Source organism: Tenrec ecaudatus, chromosome 4 (assembly GCF_050624435.1).
Source record: "Tenrec ecaudatus isolate mTenEca1 chromosome 4, mTenEca1.hap1, whole genome shotgun sequence".
Taxonomy (NCBI): Eukaryota; Metazoa; Chordata; class Mammalia; order Afrosoricida; family Tenrecidae; genus Tenrec; species Tenrec ecaudatus.
In genome coordinates, this window is record NC_134533.1 from 158,628,565 (window position 1) to 158,651,708 (window position 23,144).

The 23,144-nt window shown below is 40.6% G+C and overlaps 1 protein-coding gene across 3 annotated transcripts in view; it reads right to left on the minus strand.

The window, feature by feature from the left end:
• Nucleotides 1–23,144, minus strand: part of IFT80 (intraflagellar transport 80) — a 166,862-nt gene that overhangs the window by 17,616 nt on the left and 126,102 nt on the right. For all 3 annotated transcript variants that reach the window (XM_075546978.1, XM_075546977.1, XM_075546980.1), the window contains exons 16-18: nt 21,806–21,977; nt 19,035–19,124; nt 18,743–18,915 (exon numbers count right to left, since the gene is read on the minus strand). In XM_075546978.1, the coding sequence (XP_075403093.1) occupies nt 18,743–18,915; nt 19,035–19,124; nt 21,806–21,977 (435 nt within the window). The remainder of the gene's footprint in view (nt 1–18,742; nt 18,916–19,034; nt 19,125–21,805; nt 21,978–23,144) is intronic.

Consider the following 23,144-nt stretch of genomic DNA (forward strand, 5'->3'; position numbering starts at 1 on the left):
ATTTGAATTACAGTGTGGGCAATACAGAAAGCGCCTTTTACCAGATGGGTTGACACAGTGGCTGCAACAATGGGCTCAAACAAAAGACTAAATGTGAGGACGGCCCAGGACCTGCAGTGTTTCCTTCTGTTGAACATAGGGTCACTATGAGTTGGAAAAGATTCAGTGGAAACAGAGCACACACATTATCACATCACTGTTAGCAGTGCGGTATAATTATTATTTATAAATCTTTAGTCTCCTCCACTAGCCTGTACATTTGTTGAGGGGCGATCTGGGTTTCGTTGACCTTTGGCGAGCACTACAGAGCTAATGAATCGTACATGTTCAATGAAAAAAATGTGAGCCACATACATTCAAGTGAATGAACATCACCCAGTGTAACTGGCTTAACTAGCTTTACCATTTTGCTTCAAACCATTTTATTAGGGCATAATCCAGACCTAATTCCATTCAATAGCTCACTCATAGCAAGAAGTGCTGTGTGATTACTGCTACATACCTTTACCATTTTTTAAAGTCTATAGTAAATTTATTATGTTCAATATCCAGCTAAGTAGAATTAAAACCTGATATCTTCAAAACACTCCTACAATAAACTGAAAAACATATGAAATACTAATTTTGGGTATATAAAATTTGAAAACAATTCCTTTGCCATCTAGAAAAAAGTGTTAGGATACATTTGCATTTTATAATCCAAACAGGTATTCACCTATGCAACTAAGATTTTTAAGTAATATTTCCAGAACTGTCTGGAACTATTAAAGAGATCCTGGGGACTGCCCAGTCTGTGGGCTGCAATGTTGACGGGCGCCACCCGCATGACATCATAGAGGACATCAACAACATTTGTTGAAAATTCTGATTCTTCAGTAGGAAAATTGGATTCATTCTGAACATGTATGATATGTATTACTACTCTATTATCGCTGTTACTATTTTAAAGTGATACGTAACTCAGATCCTCCGCAACAAAACAAAAGCCCCAAGGGAAGCGGACCTGGGCAATAGACCAGCCCTACAGTGTCCAGAGGAGAGGATACAGAAGAATACTAGAGGAGGAACAAGAAGACATGGAGTGGTGAAGTGTGTACACACAGAGCACCCACATTTTGAATTATTAACGCAGGCTCCCGGTTGTACCAAGCCACAGCCAGCTCCGCTCACGTGGACTCCACCAGCACCCACAACGAGGGAGCAGAGAGATGCGAACTCTTCCCCTCCCTGGCGCAAGCCCCTGGTGACCAGAAGCAAGGCCTCGCCACAGAAACCACCACTGGCATATCAACCACGAGCCCACAGCTTCTTTCTGTTCTCAAAGCTGTTCTCACTTGCTGCTCCAATCTCTTTTCATTGTCCTTCCACTCCCCCCCCCCCCACTTTAGAAAGAAATCTTGCTGAGGAAGGTCCCACCCCCAGCTCGGTTAGCAGTGGCCACTCATGGCCTCCCTCCCTGGCTGGGAGCGCGCGTGGGCTCCCTGAGGGCTCGCTGTGGTTCACCTGTACCTTGTCAGGTCGTCAGCACGTCTGCCGTTCCCTCCTTCCTGCATCCGCCCTCGGCCACTCGCCGGTGAGTCTGTCAACCTGTGGTGGCCATGTGTGGCTGGGGATGCCATCACTATTTCAACAGGATGGCCCTAGTGGACAAGTCTCAAGTGAGCTTCCAAAAGAAGGCAGATTAGGGAGAAGGGTCTAACAATGTCCTTTGGGGGGGTGGGGGGAGCTGGCCAGTGCGATCCTCATGAATAGCAGCGGAGCACTGACAATCTCAGTGCTGGATGGTGGGCCCCTGATTGGAAGGTACTCAGAATACACCTGGAGAAGAGCTACCTCCTCAGAGTCAAGTTGATTTTAAATATGTGGATGGAGCTAAGCTTGCAGGACTTCATTTGTTGATGTAGCGCAACTCAACCACCGAACGAACAACCACAAATATCCACTAATAGATGGATGTGGGATTTATAAAGTGTAGATCTAAGAAAACTAGAAGACATACAAAGTTAAATGGTATGCACTGGTGAGTTAAGATGGACTGATATTGACTATTTTGAATCATATAATCAAGCGGTCTACTATGGCAGAGACGACAAATTGAAGATTTGTCATTACAAAGAAAGAGTCAAGATCTATCCTGAAGTACAACACTGTCAGTCATAAGATCATTTGCATATGCCCACAAGGAAGACCAGAAAATACTATTATTCAAATTTACACACCAACCACTAATGACAAAGATACGGAAATTGCGGACTTTTACTAACTTCTGCAATCTGAAATTGTTCCAATAGGTACTCAAGATACACTGGTAATTAAAAATTGAAAGTTGAAAACAGAGAAGAATCAGTAGTTTGAAAATAAGACCTTAATGCCAGAAATGATATGAGATCACATGGCAGAGTTTTGCACACCCAACACCTTGTTCATTGCAAACAACATAAATGATATAATGAGGAGCTCACCAGATAGAATACACAGGAAGCAATTGACTACCTCTGTGATCAGTCAGAACAAATCCAGGGGCCATCCGCAGAACAGACCATCAACTGTTTATATGCAAGTTCAAGTTGAAGCAAAAGAAAATTACAATGAATGCGGAATATCCAAAATACCACTGTGTGTATATCCCAGCTGAATTTAGAGACTGTCTCAAGAATAGACACGATGCACTGAGCATTCATGACTGGAGGCTGGGCGAGTTGGGAGATGACACCATACATGGAGAAAGCAAAGATCATTAAAAAGATAGGAAAGAATCAAATTCTTTGAATATCAGAAGATGCTCTGGAACTTGCTCTAGAGTAAGAAACTAACCCTAAAGGAAAAAGATCGAGTAAACCCGCTGAACAGAAGATTTTAAATGGTGGATCGAGAACACAAATTCTTACAATAAAAATTCCACAGACTCCCTTCAGGACCAGCGGAGTGAGTGGCGATACTGGGAGGGTGGAGGGTGAGTGGGTTGGAAAGGGGGAACCGATTACAAGGATCTATATGTGACCTCCTCCCTGGGGGACAGACAACAGAAAAGGGGGTGAAGGGAGACGTCAGACAGAGCAAGATATGACAAAATAATACTTTAAAAATTATCAAGGGTTCATGAGGGAGGGGAAGTGGGGAGGGAGGGAAAAATGAGGAGCTGATATCGGGGGCTTAGGTGGAGAGCAAATGTTTTGAGAACGATGAGGTCAGTGAATGTACAGATGTGCTTTACACAGTTGATGTATGCATGGATGGTGATAATTGTAGAGCCCCTAATAAAACGATTTTAATTGCACAGGCCTGGATTTAGGAAACAAAAAGGGGAAAATGTGGCTAGCATTTCTCAAAGGTAAAAAGAATTCAAGCCTCAAGTTGCAACGTTGAAGGCCTCCATGGGGAATAATGAATGACACAGACAGCATCGCATCAATGACCGTGAGTGGACTTTGGGCTCCAACTTAATTCTAGCCCCAGCTAAAGACGATTTGTTCTTATGACATGTCTCTGCCTGGTGCTCGCCCTCATGAAGAGCTCACCGAAGCTATGGGTGCTGTAGCAGCATGTGGTGAAGAAACCAGATGGTTCTCAGCAATCCGAAAGAGTAGCATCTGGGGTCTACATAGAGGCTTGTCTTCAAACAAGTGAGGCGACAAAAAGTCCACATGGAAGAAGCACACTGCCGGTGTGATCCAAGGATTGTAAAGAATAGAATCCAAATGTGAAGGAGAGAATGCTATCAGAGCTTAAATTCCGAACACCAGGTTTGCAGAAGGGTATGGTTGATAGTGGAAGGCCCAAACCATCGGCAGGGTCCACACTTGGGTTGAACTGCCAGTGAATCAATCCCCTGGACCATCTTGGAGAGATGCGAATAGCTTTGTTTTCAGATAAAGGGCATTGTAAAATCAATTATGGCAGATGCAGTCAGATTAAAATGTAATGTCTTAACATTTTTATCTCCCCTTTGACCCATTTAAAGTTGTTTCAATTTTTTTAAAAAGTGAAGGGCAATCATCTGGATTAAGCCTCTAGTGAATTCCCTCTATCCACGAAACAGGGATGTGAAGAGTCTTACTGTCTGTCATACAGAGTGCACTGGAAAGTGGATTATTGTAGATAGGTTAAAATTTAACACCTTAATATTTGATCTCCCTTTTGACCCATTTTAAATTGTTCTAGTTTCTAATATTTTCTGCTTTCTTTTTTAGTTGAGGTTTGCCTGTGTTTTATTGTGTTATTGATGTTGACTTTATTTATTTATTTTAGGGGTGGGTGGGAGGTTGGTGTTTTTCTGGATATGAAATGCAGCATAGGTGAATCTATAGACATTAAATGGATTAATGGTTTCTTCTGGGCATGGCAGGGGCGGTTGGAAGGAGACGAGGAGCTAATGACAATGAGTACAAGAGAGAAGAAAATCTTCTAAAACTGATTGTGGTGATGATTGTAGAACTCTTTTTAATATGATTAAATGATTGGACTGTATATGTGAATTATAAGCCAAACTGTTAAAAAAAAAGATGGAAGAAATACACAGAATAACTGTACTCCAAAGAATTTATGTTCCAGCATTCCAAGAGGTAGTGTATGATCAAGAACTGATGGTATTGAAGGAATAACTCCAAGCCATACTGAAGGCACTGTGGAAAACAAGGCTCACGTGGTTGAAGAATAGGAGTAGAAATGTTTCAGTAAGCTGATGCAGTACTGGGAGCACTCGACAGTCTATGCCAAGAAATGTGAAAGCCAGAGATAGCTGGTCAACTTCCTGGAAGAGATCTGTTTATGTCCATTCTAAAGAGAGGGTACCTAACAGAATGCAAAAATTAGTAACAGTATCATTAGTATTACACGAAGTAAAACTCTGTTCAACATAACTTAAAAAGTAGTTGCAACAGTATATTAACAGGGAATTGCCAGAAATTTAAGCCAGATTCAGAAAAGGATGGGGAATGAAGGATATCATGACTGCTATCAGATAGGCTTTTGCTGAAGTCGGAGAATTCTAGAGAGATGTTTAGCTAGTTCACAGACTAAGCATCCATCATAATAAACTGTGGATCCGCTGAAAAGGATGGGAACCGCAGGACACTTCGCTGTGTTCTTTTAGGACCTGTACATGACCTAATGCCAATCACCTGAAAGGAAAAGGGAGCTGTTGAGTAGTTTAAAACCAAGAAAGGTGTGTGTCAGGATTGTATCCCTTCATCATACTATTCAATTTGCATCCTGAGCAAATAATGCAAGAAGCCAGACTATACGAGGAAACTGACGTCAGATTAGGAGACTCGTTAACAACCTGTGATATGCAGATGATCCCGCCTTGCTTGCTTCAAGTGAAGAGGATTTGAAGCACTCACTGGTGAATCGCAGACGACACCCCTCAAACTGGATTACATCTCAACACGAAGGAAATTTAAAATCCTGACAACTGAACAAATAAGCCACAATGTGATAAATGGAGGAAAGACTAGGAGGCACCAGAGATTTGATGATACTCCCATTCACAATCAATGCCATGGAAGCAACAGACAAGAAAGCAAATGACTTATTGCATTGGGCAAATCTGCTGCAGGAAATAAAAATAACATGCCATTTTATGATTCGAGTATTCCTGACTTAAGCCACGCTGTTGTCAATCACCTTGTATGAATGAGAAAACTGGACAAGGAGAATAAGGACGACTGGAGAGGACCTGGTGCATGTGAATTATGGTATTGCGAAAGAACACTGACATTATCATGGACTGCCAGAAGAACAAACACATGTGTCCTGGAAGAAGTACAGCAAGAAGGTTCCTTAGAAGCAAGGGAGGTGAGTCTTGATTTCATGTACGCTGGAGATGCTATCCAGAGGGACCAGTCCCTGGGGAAGAGAGGGCCACTGAAAAGAAGACAACCCTCAACAAGACGCTCCCAAAACAACAATGAGATACCATCTCCCCCCAGAATTAAGAGACAATTGTTAAAAACACACACACAAACCCAGTAAACAGCAAGTGCTGGTGAGCACGTGGAGAGATTGGAATCTTCATACAGTGTTGGTAGGGCTGTAAAATGATGCAACTATGAAAAATTGTATGGCGCGTCCATAAAAAGTTGGAAATAGAAATATCATATAATCTAGCAATCCCACTACCATGTACATACAAATCCTAGCGAAACCAGAATTGTGATGTAAACAAATAGATCTATGCAAACACAGGTTCACTGCAGCATTATTCACAATAGTATATATATATAAAGAAACCATCTAAATACCCATGAACAGAAAACTGGATAAATAACCTGTGGTAGATATACACAAGGGAGTAGTATGAAACATTAGAGAATAACAATGAGTCTGTGAAACACCTCACAGCAATGGATGATCCGGGAGGGCACTGTGCAGAGAGAAATTAGTAACAAAAAGACAAATATTGCATGAGGTTATTACTATAAAAAGTCAGAAGAAAGTGTACTCTCAAAAAGAAACATTCTTTGCAGGGTCCTAAGGTTGAAGGGGAGAGGAAGGAATGGTAAATTGCTGGATAACTAGAGGGCACCCACTGCCATCGAGTCATTGTGACTTATAATAACCTTATCCAAGGTTTCTGAGATTGGAAATCGTTATGGAAGTTTGTAAGCAGATAGTAGACTAATGAGAGAGATAGTACAACATAAGCACCTCAAATATACATGTACCTTGTAAATGAAAGAAGGATGAGTTTAAGTCATGTACTAATAGAAAGGGGAAAGCCAAAATAAGGAGCCCTGGTGGGGGAGTGGCTACAGGCGCTGCAGTCCGCATGGTCGGCAGTTCAGAACCACCAGCAGCTCTGGGAGAAAGGCTGGTCTTTCTACTCCCATCCAGTGTTACGGTCTGGAAGCCCACAGGGAGTTGCTATGAGTCAACATTGACTCGATGGCAGCGAGTTTTGTTTTGTTTTATTTATTTGTGGGGTGCGCAATGATGAAGTGTTGCGCTTCATCTGAAAAGCTGGGGGTTTTACCATGGACACATGAGGGAGGGGAGAGCGGGGAGGGAGGGAAAAAAAAAGAGGACCTGATGCAAAGGGCTTAAGTGGAGAGCAAATGCTTTGAGAATGATTGGGGCAGGGAATGTGCAGATGTGCTTTATACAATTGATGTATGTATATGTATGGATTGTGATAAGAGTTGTATGAGCCCCTAATTAAATGTTTTTTTAAAAAAGCTGGGGGTTTAAACCAGCTGCTCCATGGAGGGCTGATGAGCCAATCTGTTTCCATAAAGATGACAGCTTTGCAAACCCAGTGGGGCAGTTCTACTCCATTCACTAGGAGCTGGAATTCATTTGAGAGCACACAGCAACATGACCAATATGAGGCCAAATGCTTTCTTAATGAAAATACATCAGCATCTGCCATATTGCAAAATCCAAAGATCCGTATTTTGCGATCCCTCCAGTATATTGCTACACAGTCTCATGACATTCCGTCTTGTCTGTGACTGTACGTTTTTCAGAGGATCTAAGATTTCACATGCAGAAAAGAATGTAACCAAACCCAACCCAAGCCACTGCATGAAGTTATCTACCCTCGGTGGGAATCTTTACAGGAAGAGATTGCCTGGTTATTTCTCCCAGAGTCACTGGTCGGTTCACACTGCTAACCTTTCTGTTAGCAGCTGAGCACGTAGCCATTGGGCCACCAGGGCTCCGTTTTTGACACTCGAGACGTCCCATTTCCATAGTTTCTTCAGGATTGTACGTGTGAGGGAAGAAGTTCTTGAGTGCACAAGGCTGGCAATCGTGTTCTAAGCGGGTGTAACAGTATCCCTTATAGGTGGGGGCTTTCAAAACGATTCTAACGGATCCCTAAGTATAATCTATTATGATCATAAAATATGCATTAATTATACAATTGAAGCGCAATGGACAAAGGTAAATGTTCAAACAATATGTGCTATTTTAAATGTTCTCTAAAAGCATCACTAGGTATAAAAACGTTTTCTTACCACATTTAGGAGGGATCTTATTCCAAATTATATAAGGGTTTTGGGAACAATATGTCTCTAGTTTTTAAATGGTTATTTGGCAACCAAACAAATGTGACATTAGATTCTGGGTCTGGAATAAATCCACATTCTCTGATATTAAACAGGAGGAAGTTATATTAAAATTTGTTAGCATTTCAAAATACAATCTTTTGAATAAGTTGAACAAAACAAAATCACTCTATATAAGATTGAAAATCATTTTCATCAATATATACACACATAAAGGAGTACCTGGGTAGTGCAAGAGATTAATGTCCAAGTTCATCCATGTTTTAAGTACCAACGAAAAGGTCAGAGGCTCGCCTGTACCCAGAGGTGCCTCAGAAGAAAGACCTTGCGATCTACTTTAAAAAAAACCAGCCCTTGAAAACCCAGGGCGCACAGTTCTACTGACACATGGGGGTATACCCTTGGTAGGAATCTATTTGACAGATTAAAGAATCAGTCTGTCCCCGTACGGGCCACCAAAAAAAAAAAAAAAGAATCAGTCCGTGTACCTGGCGCTTCTGATAGCTGCCTCTAACCAGTGCATTACTAGAGGACGGGGTGCAGAGCAGACTAGGTGACATTGTTGGGGGAGTGACATCAACATGTCTATAAAATTTTGGTGTAGTGTTTCAGTAGAAATTTATTTTTTCATACAAATATAAGTGATAACAAAAATTCATAAATCCAGTTTACATGTATCAAAATATCTCCAAGGCAAATAGTCAAATGATATGTTATTTCAATGTTCTCTAAAAGTATATGCTAGGTCAGTGGTTCTCAATCTTCCTAATGCCATGACCCTTTCATATAGTTCCTCATGTTGTCTGGGCTCCCCAACCATAAAATTATTTCCGTTTCTACTTCATAACTGTAATTTTTCTACGGTTATAAACCAGGCGACCCCTATGAAAGGGAGAATTGCTGTACTAGGTATAAAAATGTTTTCCTACCACATTTAGGAGAGTAAAGGCTAAAACTCTATGCTAATTTGTATTTTGAAGCTTCAGGAAAAGAAGAAAAAAATTTTAAAGCTTCCACTGAGTTACTAATTATGTGGTAGTTAATAATGTAATTCAGTGCAGAAAAGTTTTACAACTTTGGTTCGTATGCATATAATCTAAGAAGTACTACATTTAAGTAATTTATAACTATATATATCATTTAACTTTAAACTTGATAATAAATATTGCTCAGGATTGGGAGAAAAACAGGGCTTCCTACTCCCCTTAAGAGTTACAGTCTCAGCCCCCAATAAAATGGTTTTTTAAAATTTAAATACATAGCTTTGAAAAAAAAAAGTTACAGTCTCAGAAACTCAAAGAAGCAGTTCTACCTGTCCAGTAGAGTCAATATGAGTTGGTAGTACCTAAAAAAAAATTAATCACTAAAGTTTCTATAAGATGTAGTATAGAAGATTTATGGAGGGGAGGATTGGTACTACGGGTTATCACAATGGGTGACACTAACCATTGCTCTTATATTAGGCTGCATGCAATTTTCAAACTCAAATATGATTGATAGAAAGGTAAGACAACAATATTGTACTTCTCAAATGGAGTAATATGATAAAATCGGTTACCATCTAGATCAGGGGTCCTCAAACTATGGCCCACGGGGCACATGCAGCCTGCTGAGGACATTTATCCCACCTGCCGGGTGTTTCTCCCCTTCAAAATAAGATATGTGCAGTGTGCATAGGAATTTGTTCATAGTTTTTTTTTAAACTATAGTCTGGCCTTCCAATGGGTCTCAGGGACAGTGAACTGGCCCCCTGTTTTAAAAGTTTGAGAACCCCTGATCTAGATGATTTAAATATAGAAATTGTAAAACCAATCTAATAAACTGACTCCATGGGAGAGACGAAATGCTTTGAGGAGGAAAAAAGGTTCATTTAAGGCAAGAAGGTGCAAGAAAATTTCAGAGGGTTACATTACAAATGATTAAAAAAAAACAACACAAAGAAACCACACTCACTGTGCCACATCATCTCCATCACGAAGCCTGTACATCTCACCCTCTACTTATCTCTGAAACCCTCCATTTCTCATTTCTCCTACCACATGCTCAGATTCACGGCAACTTTTAATCAGCCTCCTTGCCTCCCTTCCGAGCCTATGGAACCTGTACCACAATGCAGCTAGGGTGCTGTTTTAGAAATACAACTCAGATCTTGTTTCTTGCATTCCAATTCCTTTAGATGTTTCTTCTTGCTCTAAAAATGCTCTCATACCCCAACGAGGGCCAAGTTCATGTCTAGTCACTCTCTCTTGCTCTCTCGGTTCACCGACCTTTCAGTTTCTCAGACTCCGTTCTTATTATAATTCCCTCTTCCAAGTATATGCTCTGAACTGCCAAGGTCCCACCTGGGTAACTTCCGCTTAAGCTTCAGATCTCAGCTTCAATGTCATTTTCTCAGAAAGATGCTTCCTGACCTTCTAAAGTGTATGTCTCTCCCAACAGCAAATCTAAATGTCTTCTCTGATGCCTATAAGATACAATTGATCTGTTACATAAGATTTCCAAGGTTACAAATCTTTACGGGAACAGTTTGGCCACATCTTTCTGCTATACGTGTTCTTCTAACCTAAATCACCCAAAACTCTGTCAGACCCAACACGTTAAAGGACACATAGCCCTTCAGACTGCTAAATTAGCCCAAGACATCAAATACAAGAGATGCAAGTTCAGGGCTCCCCAGGACACACTCTGAGTTGGTTGTTACAAGTTCTGGGTTCGTAAATCAGAACTAACTCTTCTGGATACTAGTCAAAGTTCAAGGTTCCCAGAATACCTTCATATCTGTTGGATACAAATGTGGGGGTTCCCACTACTGTCTCGGGACATCCATTGTAAGCTTAGGGGCACCAGAACACCTTTGCTTTCCAGGTTCCCACTATCTACTGGGCTTGATCAATTATGAGAATGACTGGTAACACTCAGAAAAGCATTGTGTTTATGATTAGTTTTACTGTGTAGAATACAAAGGGCTTCATAAGGTGAAGTCAGGGAGGTCCCCTAACATGGACCATCATGTTCCCCAAGCACAAGGCCTTTCCATGCAACAGTAACATGAACCTAGGAGGCTCACCCGAGCTTCAGCGTCCAGAGCTTTCACTGGGGTTTCATCACATAGGTAAGACTGACTAAATCACTGTCCCTCTGGGTGCGCTCAGCCTCTAGCCACAGAACGCAGTGTAGCTTTCCGGCATGGTCAGTCCCCACCTAACATCGGGCGTCTCATTAGCACAAACTCTTAGGTCGGATCTGGAGCCCCCACGCATAGCAAATCCAATCCAAGCACTCGATACATTCTTAGAATGTAAAGGCTGTCTTTAAACAGGAACCAAGGACAAAGACTTCATTCTTTAGGTACAGTTAATTGTGTGTTCAATACCCTGCCAATCTAATTGTTATAAACTCCGATAAAAGCATATCGATTGCTTTGATAGCACCAATTTCAGTGTTTGAATAATTGTATCACAGAGGCAGAGACCATAGCTAGTGTGTTGACCGTCATAGCAGTACCACCACTTTTCAGAGCGCCTACACATAGTAGGTGCTCAGTAAATAGACGCAGACTGAAATCGACATATATAAAGAACATATGTCATTACACCGCCATCATGGAAAGTGCTATGGCGCTACCTAAGACAACTGGAAATAGAAATTCCATGCGCTCCAGCAGTATTCTGCTGGACTTGAACCCTAAAGAAGCAAGATCCACAGCACAAGCAGGCATATGCACTCGCATTCATCACAGCACTGCCCACAACAGCAGGGAGCTGGGCATGGCCCACATGCCTATTGGTAGAAGAAGAGATCAATAAACTTTGGTCTATACATTCAATGGAATACTTGGAAGCATTAAAAACAATGATGAAACCAAGAAACACCTCATGACCTGGATGCACTTGAAAAACATTTTGTTGAGTGAATTTAGTGGATCACAGGACAAATAAGAGACTACTACTATATAATAAGGATCAAAACTAAGACAATGGCTTGCATAGCAAAGGGAGGTTCTCAAGGGAGGGAGGGAAAGATAGGAAGATGAAGCAAAGGACTCGAAGGTTCACTGGTATTTATTGGGTGGAAGGGAGGGTGGCGGTACAAACGAGGAAGAAGAGACATCCATCCGGAGAGAAGAGGTGGGATAGAATATGGGGGGTGGTGGTTGGTGTGTAATCTGAACTGCTGAATACTGTTGAAGGTCTCAAATGTAAAACACACACAAAACTCACCTAATTCACACACACATTAATTTAATTTTTTTTAAGTATACATCATGACCATCTTAGGCCTAGTTCCTAGAGGAGAAAAATCAGTGAAGTTTATATTATAAATTTCATATACAGAGGTTTATCTGAAAGAAATGCTTCATGCACTGATAGAGGTAAGCAAGCTATAAGTCTGTGGGTGCGATGTCAGACTGGAGGCTTCTCCTGACTTACATAGCTGCAGGAGTTGATGAACCAAGATCAGTAGCTGGTTCAGGCTACAAGTTGTTGGGTTTAGGAAGCAGACGTGGCTAACAATTCACAGGATTAGCAGGAAAATATGGCAGAGCAAGCTCCAGTCCAAGGAACCGAAGAAGTCAGATGCAGGATCAAAGCAAGCCAAGTTTTTCCAGAACATTGATATATATTGGAAGCAGGACACACCCCCAACAAAACTCCCTTTGGTTGGCTGCTCATAGCATATTTCGTCACAAAAGTGATTAAATCAGATGTCTTCACTGGGGATGACTACAACATAAATGCCAAACCACTGAGAATCACAACCCAGCCAAGCTGACTCACAATATAACCATCGTAATGATCATTTGCACATAGCATACATAGCCCTGAGATATCTTTTTTGAATAAAAGATCATTACATTTAAAACCACATGTCTATCCAATTTTTAAAAATAATAGAATATCATTCCCTTTAAAAGTTCATTACTTACACCTATGCAAAGCAAAGTATGCACAATAATTTTTAAACCATATTTTTTCAGCCCCCCAAAACCATTTTAAAAAGCATTTGTGAGCACAAGAAAGGCAGCAAAACTAATTCCGACATTAGAATTTATTTCTCCTTATGCATTCTAATCTTAGGGCAAGATGCTCTAATCCATGAACATATTGTATTTATTTTGTGTTGAACTGTGTGTTAGTCTGAGTAAACTATGGAAACAAATTCACAGAAACTCATATGTATAAGAAAGAGTTGGATGTGAGGGCGATCTGGCTGCGACATCTGTCACCCCATTGATCGCCAGGGTTGATTTGGCTGATCTGGCTGGCTAGGCAGGTGTCCCCTTCCTCTGTCACCACTCCATGTGCGTCCCTCCCGAAGCTGCGCACTCGGTTGAAGAGGACGACCTTCCCCAATAGAAGGAAGACCGTCCTTCAGTCAAGGGTATACGAGTAGCTGTGCTCCCCTGCCAGAACCTCCAAACAAGTCTCAAGTATAAGAGAGAGTTTTATATAAAGGGTAAGTGTACACTAAAAAAGCATCCCAACCCAGTGCTGTCCAAGTCCATAACCCCAGTATTAGTCCATATGTCCGACACCAATCTACAAAGACCTCCTTAATCTCACAAAACACACACAATGACGCTGAATGCAGGAGGAAAGCTGAATCATTCAGCATGTAAGTAACTCAGCGCTGGCAGGGGTCTCCACAAGGCTGCTCCAGCACCCAGGGATGCATCAGGGTAGGTCCATGTGGCTTCTCCTCAGGGATGTCTTGCAGGAAGTGAGCCTTGTCAGCTGAAGCAGGGAACTGGCTAAGGCAGGTGCGCCTGATCTGACTATCAGAAAGCAAGAAACCTGAGAACTAGAAAGGTGAGGTGAGGCTCACCGAGCCATTTATCCCTCCACACTTCAATTAATCCCACATGTGTTTATCGGCCAGGTTGGCACAATAAACCTTAACTATCTCATACTGCTTTTTTGGGTAGTTCTTTAAGATTAAAAAAAATTTAAGGCAGGAAAAACTTGAATCAGATCCTTTAAAACTTTCTGCATATGGGAGGTAACTTTACTCTAAAATAATATTCTTATTTTACACACACACAAATCAAAATACCCATCACAAAAAGAATTAAATAAAGTCAATTAAAACTATCCTTGAATAATGGGATGAGAGAGACAAACATGAGAACAGCAGAGTAGAGGTGCAAGCTGAAAGAGAGCAGAAGTCTCGTGTCCCAGCTGGAGTGTGTACGCGGAAGAGGAGGAAGCCCGGGACAGAAAGATCAAATAAGCACTACGGTTAACCAAGACGAAAAATTAGACTGGGGATAAGAACTGGAACTGTTCCAAGAACGCAAGTAAGAAAGACGGTGGCTCATACTTCACAAGTGACGAAAGGAAAAGGGGATGAAGAAGTTGAGCCGCAAAGGGGCAATTTTGAGATTAGAGATTTTAAAAAACCTAGGATCAATATCAAAGCCCAGTGGCACAGTGAGTTAAGCTCACCAGTGTCAGTGGTTCAAGTTCACCTGAAACATTCAGAGTTGGGAAAACCTGAATCCGATTTCTGTAAAACTTTGATCATTATAAGTAAGAATCAATGATAATAGTTTTGGGGGTTTTTTTTAGGGCTAATGATACAGGCTTGAATTATTTCTCAATTCCCTAAAAGAAATGAAGTCATACTTAGGATAGCATAAGAAGTATAGCAATTAAAATTATAGGCAGATAAGTTCATAGCTAACAAATATTTGTTATAAGTATATTAATATCAAGGATAGATGAATCAACCACAAGCAAGCTTTTAATGTAAAATGGGAAATCATTTCCTACATGCTTTACTTAGAGGACCTAATATTTAATCTACTCATAATTAGGAATAGTAGGTCACACACTGAACTGTAAACTATAAGGTCAAAAGTTTGAAACCACCACCTGCTCCAAGGGAGAAAAATGAAACTTTCTACTCCCATATAGAATTACAGTCTCAAAAAAAAAAGGAATTACAGTCTCAGTTCTAACCTGTCCTATAGGGTCACTGTGAGTCAGAATGAATTCTATAGCAGTAAGAGTTTTTGACGTCATCAGTAACTATATACTGCCTAAGGCATCACTTATATGGTTTGAATTGTATATATATTTTCATCAATCCCATGAATCATTCATTCAGAAATAAAAACTCAGTATCTAACGGTGGGCTGCTAAACATTAGCTTGGTGGCTCAAACTCCCCAGCTGCTCTGCGAGAGAAGGACGAGACTGTGCTCCCATAAAGATGGACAGCCTTGGAAACCCTACACAGCAGGAGTGAAGAACGTCTGGCCCTCAGGCCACATAAGATCAACAAAATCCTCATACCAGCCAACATCACCCACTGAATCAAAGAGAAGCAGATCATCCAACATAGTAGCAGTAATTTTGTTAGCTGCCCTCAAGTCTACTCTCAACCCATTGCAACCCGATGCAGAACAAAACCAGGATGCTGTGATCCATAGAGTTTCAATGGAAACACCACAGACTTTCTGACTAATTTTCAGAAGATTGTCAGGCCTTTCCTTCTAGTCCCTTTGTTCTGGATGTTCTGTTTAAACATGTTGAAAAAAATAATAAAATAAACATGTTCAGCAGCATAACAACCTGGGACTCCCGCAGAAGGTGATAGTTCTACCACGGAATCACCGCTGCCCTCCCTATCATGTACAACAAACCAAAAAAACCCCAAACTTGTTGCTGTTGAGCTGATCCCTATTCACAGCAACCCTGTAGCTATTACAAAATCGTTCTAACCCTTGAGGGACGTAAAATATAGAAAAGGGGGGAAAGACAGCAAAAAAGAATCCATTACTGTTCGGTTGATTGGCCCATAGGAACCCTCCAGATTAGGACGGCCACATGCGCTTTCCAAAGCTGTAACCTTCCTGGGAGCAGCCTGCCACATCGCTTTCCACCAGAGGCTGGTGGGCTCAAAACACCGGACCTTTCGTTAACAGACAAGCACTTGACTGCTGGACCACCAGGACTCGTTTAGAAAGGAAAAGATAACACAAATATCTGAAAAGAGTATTAAAGGATAACAAGAATCCATTAAAAGAACATAACTATTAATACGTGTGCTATCTTCAATTGCTATATAAATGCTGTTGATTATAAATATTGCTTGGGAGAGATCACTTCAACTGGGTCTTAAAGGATAGGTAGACTACGGGTCAACCAGCGTTTACTGACTGACACATAGTAAACATTCAATGAATATTTCTAAAGAGGAGCACTGCCAAGTGAGTAAGAACATTGGATAAAAATGAAAAAGTATCTACTATACAGAGATAAGGAACCCTGGTGATGTAGTGATTTACTCGTCTGGCTGCTATCTGCAAGGTCAGCAGTTCAAAACCACCAACTGCCCAGCAGGAGAATGATGAGGCTCTCTATTCCTGTAAAGCAGCGGTTCACAACCTGTGGGGGTCGAAGGACTCTTTCACAGGGGTCGCCTAAGACCATCAGAAAACATAGATTTCCTATGGTCTTAGGAACAGAGACACCGCGCCTCTATCCATCTCCAGGCGGGTCCACCCCCATGCAGATATGCCCACCTACAGGTACCCAGCGTGAAGACTGTTTCCCATGCTACACCATGCTTCAAGACAAAATTTCATTTATTTGTCATTAGAAATTAATATTTCACACTATATAATTACATAATTGTTTTTGTGATTTATCACTATGTTTGCGTTCAATTTTTTAACAATGAAAATACATCCTGCATATCAGATATTTACATTATGATTCATAACAGTAGCAAAATTACAGTGATGAAGTAGCAATGAAAACAATTTTATTGATTGGGGGGGTCACCACAACATGAGGAACTGTAGTAAAGGGTGGCAGCATCAGGAAGGTTGAGAACCACTGCTGTAAAGAGTTAGCACCTTAGAAACCCAGAAGCAGTTCTAGCCTGGAGTTGCTATGAGTCAGAATCAACTCAATGGCAGTGAGCTTCTTTTTTATATTTTGTGACTAGATAAGATAAAATTCTTCTGCCCTTCAAGGAGCTTATAATGTGCAAAGGGAAAGATGACATAAATATCTGCAAAGTGAACGAGATAAAGAACAATCCAGCAAAACAATATGAGAATAGATAGCCTATCTTTTCCTACAGAGTGGCTGGTGAGTTGTGAACCACTGACCTCAGGTTCATGGGCTCATATCTAATCCACAGCACCATTACTCATGCTCTATCTCTTTCTAAGACAATTATTTCTGCTCTTGTGAATTAGGAATAAACTAAGGACAAAGGACAACAGCTTGTTCATTTTTGTACAGTTAGCAAACATCTTTCATCATCCCTTAAACAACTGACCAATAATAATGAATCAGTCTAGACAAAGGACACAAACAGGGTGGCAAAATTATATGAGCAGCATATATAATTAATGCATCCATTAAATAGACCCTAGTATGTCACTCACATAATTTACCATTACTGCTTCTCTTCAAGGGAAATATAGAGATAGGATATTCAAGGTTTTTGTAACTGAAAGACATAAATAAGGGACTGCTTTTAAGCTCAGAGAAAAAGAAACCATGACAGGCATATGTACAGTCCCTGCAGGAATATATAAGCACCATAACCTGGTTCACTGACAGACGCGCTCCTGGGAAGACGTGGGGAGGAACCGAAGGCACCACAGAGAGGGAGTATCTGCTACTCTCAGTCTTGGAAAGCAACCTATCCCGAAGCCGAATGCAGCAGAGGTTACTGCTGACCACTTTTCACTAAAAAGCCTTCCTTCTTTCCCCCATAGCATCACCAAGATCTCTGGGCTCCTCTTTGCCTGCCTGGTTGCTTTATCCCAATCTTCCTGCGGACTTCTCTCCTTGCACCCATCACATGATGCATTTGATATCTTCTTATTCCACAGAACCCCCAAGCAAGTGTATTCACTCTTCAGGCTTTAGCTATCCTCCACTTGTTGGCTCCTGAATCTACACTTCCAGTTCATGAGGAACCCCTCCCCATGAGGTCCAGCAAATCATGATTATCACTTAGCTCCTCACAAATATTTCAGATGCAACACAGCTAAAACTGAAATCTTCCCTACCACCGTCTGCTAATTGTACCACCACTTATTGAGTTACTCAAACCAGAAATTTGAGAAATAGCCTACATTCCCTTTTCATCTTTATACTCCTGAATTCTAATCAGTCACAAGATCAAGTGAAGTTAAGATATCTTTAATGGCAAGCTACTCACAAACATATCACTAACTTCTTCCGTGGTGGTGGTAAACTATTGTTCTTGCTGTTAGGTGCTGTCAAGTGGGTTCTGGCCCACAGCAACTCTTTGGACAACAGAACAAAAGCCCATCCAGTCCTGTGTGGCTAGGTTTGAGCCCATTGTTGCAGCCACCATGGCAATCAATCTTGTGAAGGGTCTACCTGCTTTTCACAGACCCTCTGCTTTGTCCAGCATGATGCACGTTGAATCCCTTCCAGCCCGAGGGCCACCTCTCTCTGCACTGCTTCACGCAATTCCCCACTGCCATTCATTATGTCACTCAGATGTGGGCAGCCCCTTCCTTCTTCCTGGCCCGTTCTTAGTCAGGATGCTCTGCTGAAACCTGTCCGCCAGGAGTGGCCCTGCTTGAATTACCGGTGGCAGCATTACAGTGACACACACGCTGCTGACAAACCAAGAGGGAAGAAACTACTAAGTACAGTGACAATGTAATTTGTTACATGGCAGGTGGAGGAATGCATTAAGATCAGATTTTAGAATAAAAAGCATTTTTATTACCTTTCCCAGTTGTAGAGATTAATATTGATTTGGATTGCTTGATATACAAGACCAGCCTGAAGAAGTACTATTTCAGCCTCCTGTATGTTCCCACTAAACATTAGTATGTGGGCCATTTTTGATTCTTTAGATGGAAGACTTTTTATTGAATTTATGTATTGAACCTTATCAATCTAAATAAAGAAAAGGAAAAATATTTGAAATGGCTAGTAAGAGATGTGACAAATTATAGGAAGAACACGCCACCCAGCCACCCCCACACCCCACACGTATGTCAACGCTGTTTACTTACTTCACCAATTGCTGCATAGGCTATTTCCGCCGTCGTCATATCTCTGTTAGCAACTGACATGGCAGCCAGGCACGCCCACATGGTTTGTTCCTAAGATTAAACATGAGGACAATGATCTCAACTGTAATGCTAAAGTGCCTAAAAATAAACAATGATTTAAACACCCACAGTAAAAGTGTAAAGAGCTTTCAGCTCCTGTATTAAACGTTTGGCTACTAATTCAAAGGTTGGTGATTTGAACTCTCAGCAGCTGCCAGAGGAAAGACCTGACCTCGGCCTCCCGAAAGTTCACAGCCGAGAAAACCCCAGCAAGTGTGTCTGCTCCATCGTGTTTGGCTGAGTCAACGTGGACTCAACACGACCTACCAATGACAGCAATAAAGTTAGGCTTAATTTTTTGAGAATGGTCTTACTGGTGCACGCTAAATACAGTGTAGTTTAAGCATTTCCTCGCATTCAGAAGAGCTGTGTAATCACCCCCACAGTCAGCCCAGACTGTTCTCTGACTGGAGGCACGGCTGAACAGTCATAAGCATAACACTGAAAAAATTATGCTAACACATCAACAGCTTACTTTGAATAACATTTTCTGAAATGTTCTATACTTAATTATCAAAGATAAATTTCTGAACTTAAAATAGACTTTTAAGACAATTCAAGGTTATAAACCTTCTAGCCGGTTGATGAAGTATCAAAGAATATAATTTACAGGGAACTAGTGAGGTTACCTGACAACACCAAATGGCAGAGTTCCACAAATAAGCCATTGTAAAACAAAGTATTAAAAGTCCTTTTACAAAGCTATATGCTAAGAGATGCTAGCTGATGTTCAATAATAGAAATCTGTGGCCAAACATGTTTGGAAAATGCTGGATTCATCTAAGTTTGGAAAGGCTCAGCTACAGCAGGGGCTCTTAACTGTATCTGTAAAAAAGAATCATCTGAGAAATTTAAAATGCCCAGGTCTGGCCCCAGATCTGATCAATCAGAATCTCTGAGGACCCTGACTGGAGAAGAAAGCTCCAGACTGTGGTAGCAATTGTACAACTCTGCCTGATGTGACGGAACTAAAGAATGACATATGTATTAACTCCCAATTAATAATAAAATAAACAAGTAAAATTAGAAAAAGAAAAAAATTTAAACTGAAAAGAAAGACCGCTCGGGGATGATTTTTACCCAGGCCAGTATGGAGAAGGGGTTGCTGTTGTGTTATACACCATCGTATCCATTCTACCTCGGAACAGCCCTGACCGATGCAGACCTTCCCCAGAGGGCTTCCTATTTAAGAGGACTTTGTATGGGAACCGATCACCAGGTCTTTGTCCCCAGAGTCACTAGTAGGTCAAGCTGCCAACCTTTTGCTTAACAGGCAAGTGTGTAACTATTGTGCCCCAGAACTCTTTAAGGAAAGCTACTTCAAAGACTATATTACACAAGAATATTTATCATCTTGTCTGTATCACAAATGTCTTTATTTCTCAAAAGGTATCACCTTCTGTTTCCCAGCCCTTTAGGAAAAACAAAACTAGTTCAGGCTAACCCCTGTACTCTTAATAAATGCTTGCAAAGACCAGCGCATGTATAACTGGTGTCTGTTCAGCTGGAGTAATGGAGGAGGGAAAGTCAAGACCAGGAGGAGGATATGAAATGTATGGCTAATTGCTTCCATTAACTGTCTTCTTTGCCAGGAGACTAGAAAACTGGATGGTGCCTGGCTACCGCTACTGAGCATTTTGATAAAAAATTCTATAGAAGAATTCTGATCAAAAGAAGGGAAACACAGACCAGAAATTCAAGTTCCCATGGGCCTCACACTTTCTCAAGTCAGAGAGGCTGGTTGTATCCCTGAAACGATTGCCTGGAGTTCATATTCACACTTGGAACCTTAAACCAGAGATAGGTTCTTCTTACAACCAAACACAGTTGACCTTAACTACTAAACAATGTCTGCGTTAAGCACTGTGCTTTTTTAAGATCTGTCTAGATGGTGCCAAATTGACAACAGAGATTTAGATTACAGGAAACTCAGAGGGCAGTACGCTTGTATCCATGGAAACGGAACAACTAGAAAAGGGGGGAGAACAGTTGCACAACTTGAAGGATGTAATCACTGTCATTGAATTGTACGCAGAGAAATCGTTGAATTGGTGTATGTTCTACTATGAGTTTTCTAAACAACAACAAAAATAATATATTGAAAATAAAGCCAAAAATGTTGCCACTGAGTCAATTCTGACTCATGGCAACACTGTGTGTTGAGTATAACGGGTCTATAGGGTTTACTTGGCTGGTATCTTTATGGAAGCAGATCGCCAGGTCTTTTCTCCTGCAGTGCTGTTGGGTGAGTCTAAACTTTACTGTAGTAGTTGAGTGCAAACCATTTGTGTCATCCAAGATTACTTGCTGTTGCTAGCTTTCATCTCTCTCTCTCTCACTCACTCACTCAACTCACTCACTGTCATCAAGTCAATTCAAACTCATTGCAACTCACTAGGGCAGAGTAGAGTTACACCTTTGTATTTCCGAGGCTGTAAATCTTTCCTAGAGCAGAAAGCCTCACCTTTCTCCCTCAGAGTAGCTGATGGACTTGAACTGCTGACCTTAGGATTAACAGCCAACACATAACCCATTAGGCCACCAAGGCTTCTTAAATGCCAACTAGTCAATTCAATTCACGGTGACCTTTTACTGTTATCATTTCCCATCTTGCACACTTGTAAACTAATACACAGTAGATGTACCACCATGGATTTTGAAATGTAAAATACCTTGACAAAGCGGCAAAGCCTTACAGCATCTTCCCATTTTGAACTGCTTACATATTCATGGAGTATGGCAGGATATGGTGATATGCTGATGTGAACCAGGGAGCCGTCAGCTCTTCTTATGGTTACTTGATTTCCAACAAAACTCACAATATGAGGGTTTTTACTGAATTCACTGTCAAAAGAGAGTGAAGTGCTATTTAAAGGCATATTTTGAGGAAAAAAAATTTATACATCAACTATATTAAATTTGAGGAGTGAACCCCTAACATACATATGACATCTCCAACCCCCAAATGCATGAGAATTATGTAACTTCAGGAAAAATGTATATCTTTCCACAGACATTTAAATCTAACTTGCTATACATACTTGGAGTAAAATATTAAAACAGCTTAAAGTGGCAAAAATCATTACGCACTTGAGAGCCATTCCTAAAAGCATTTGAAATTACCTCTTGTGTGTGACAGAGTTTAAAGGTAAGCCACTTTAAATTACAAAAATCACTTTGTATCTTAGCTTTCAAATGCATAAAATGTAAAGCCAATAAAAATTAAACTAAATTCCAAGATTTTCTCATAATAAAAAAATAGCAAACTTAATTTTTTTAATATAAAAGTATCCATTTTAATACATGCTTGCCTTAAAAACAAAACCAAACACTTTCATCAAGTCGATTTCAACTCATAGCAACCCAGTAGGGTAGAAAAGAACTGTCCCTGGGAGTTTATGAGACTAAATCTTTTTTTGTTTGTTCAACAGGTTATTGGCATATAATATACATATACTACTCAATGATTCAATCACATCAAGAAGGGTTGTACAATCATAAAAAATGATGAATTTCAAATAAATTAACATCTGTTCATTAGTTCAACTGCTTTAAAAAAAAGTTATTGCCTATGTGGTTTTACAAAGATGTGACCTTAAATATTAAATATGAACTTAAAACAAATTGAAAAGCTAAATTAAATCATAGAATTGAAAAGTCTTGTATATTGTCAAAAGTATAAGACCTTTTTGCCTTTTTTAAAAGAGAACTCAAGAATATAAATGCATTCGATTCTCTAAAGCATATAGAGAATTAACAAAATAAATAAACACTACACTTTCCAATAGCCCTCTGCCCCCTCGTTTTTAATACCAACTTGAAAAATCAATTCTAGCAACATCTGCCCTCCTGAAAGTCTTAGTAGCAATGACACTCTGGGACAGAGGAAATATGGGCTGATTGTCAGAAGGTTGTACACATCACTCAAAAAACTTCAGAGTGCCTATATTAAAACCACTAAAATACACTGAAAAATTACCGCTGAGTCACCACTAAAATAACATTAAGCTT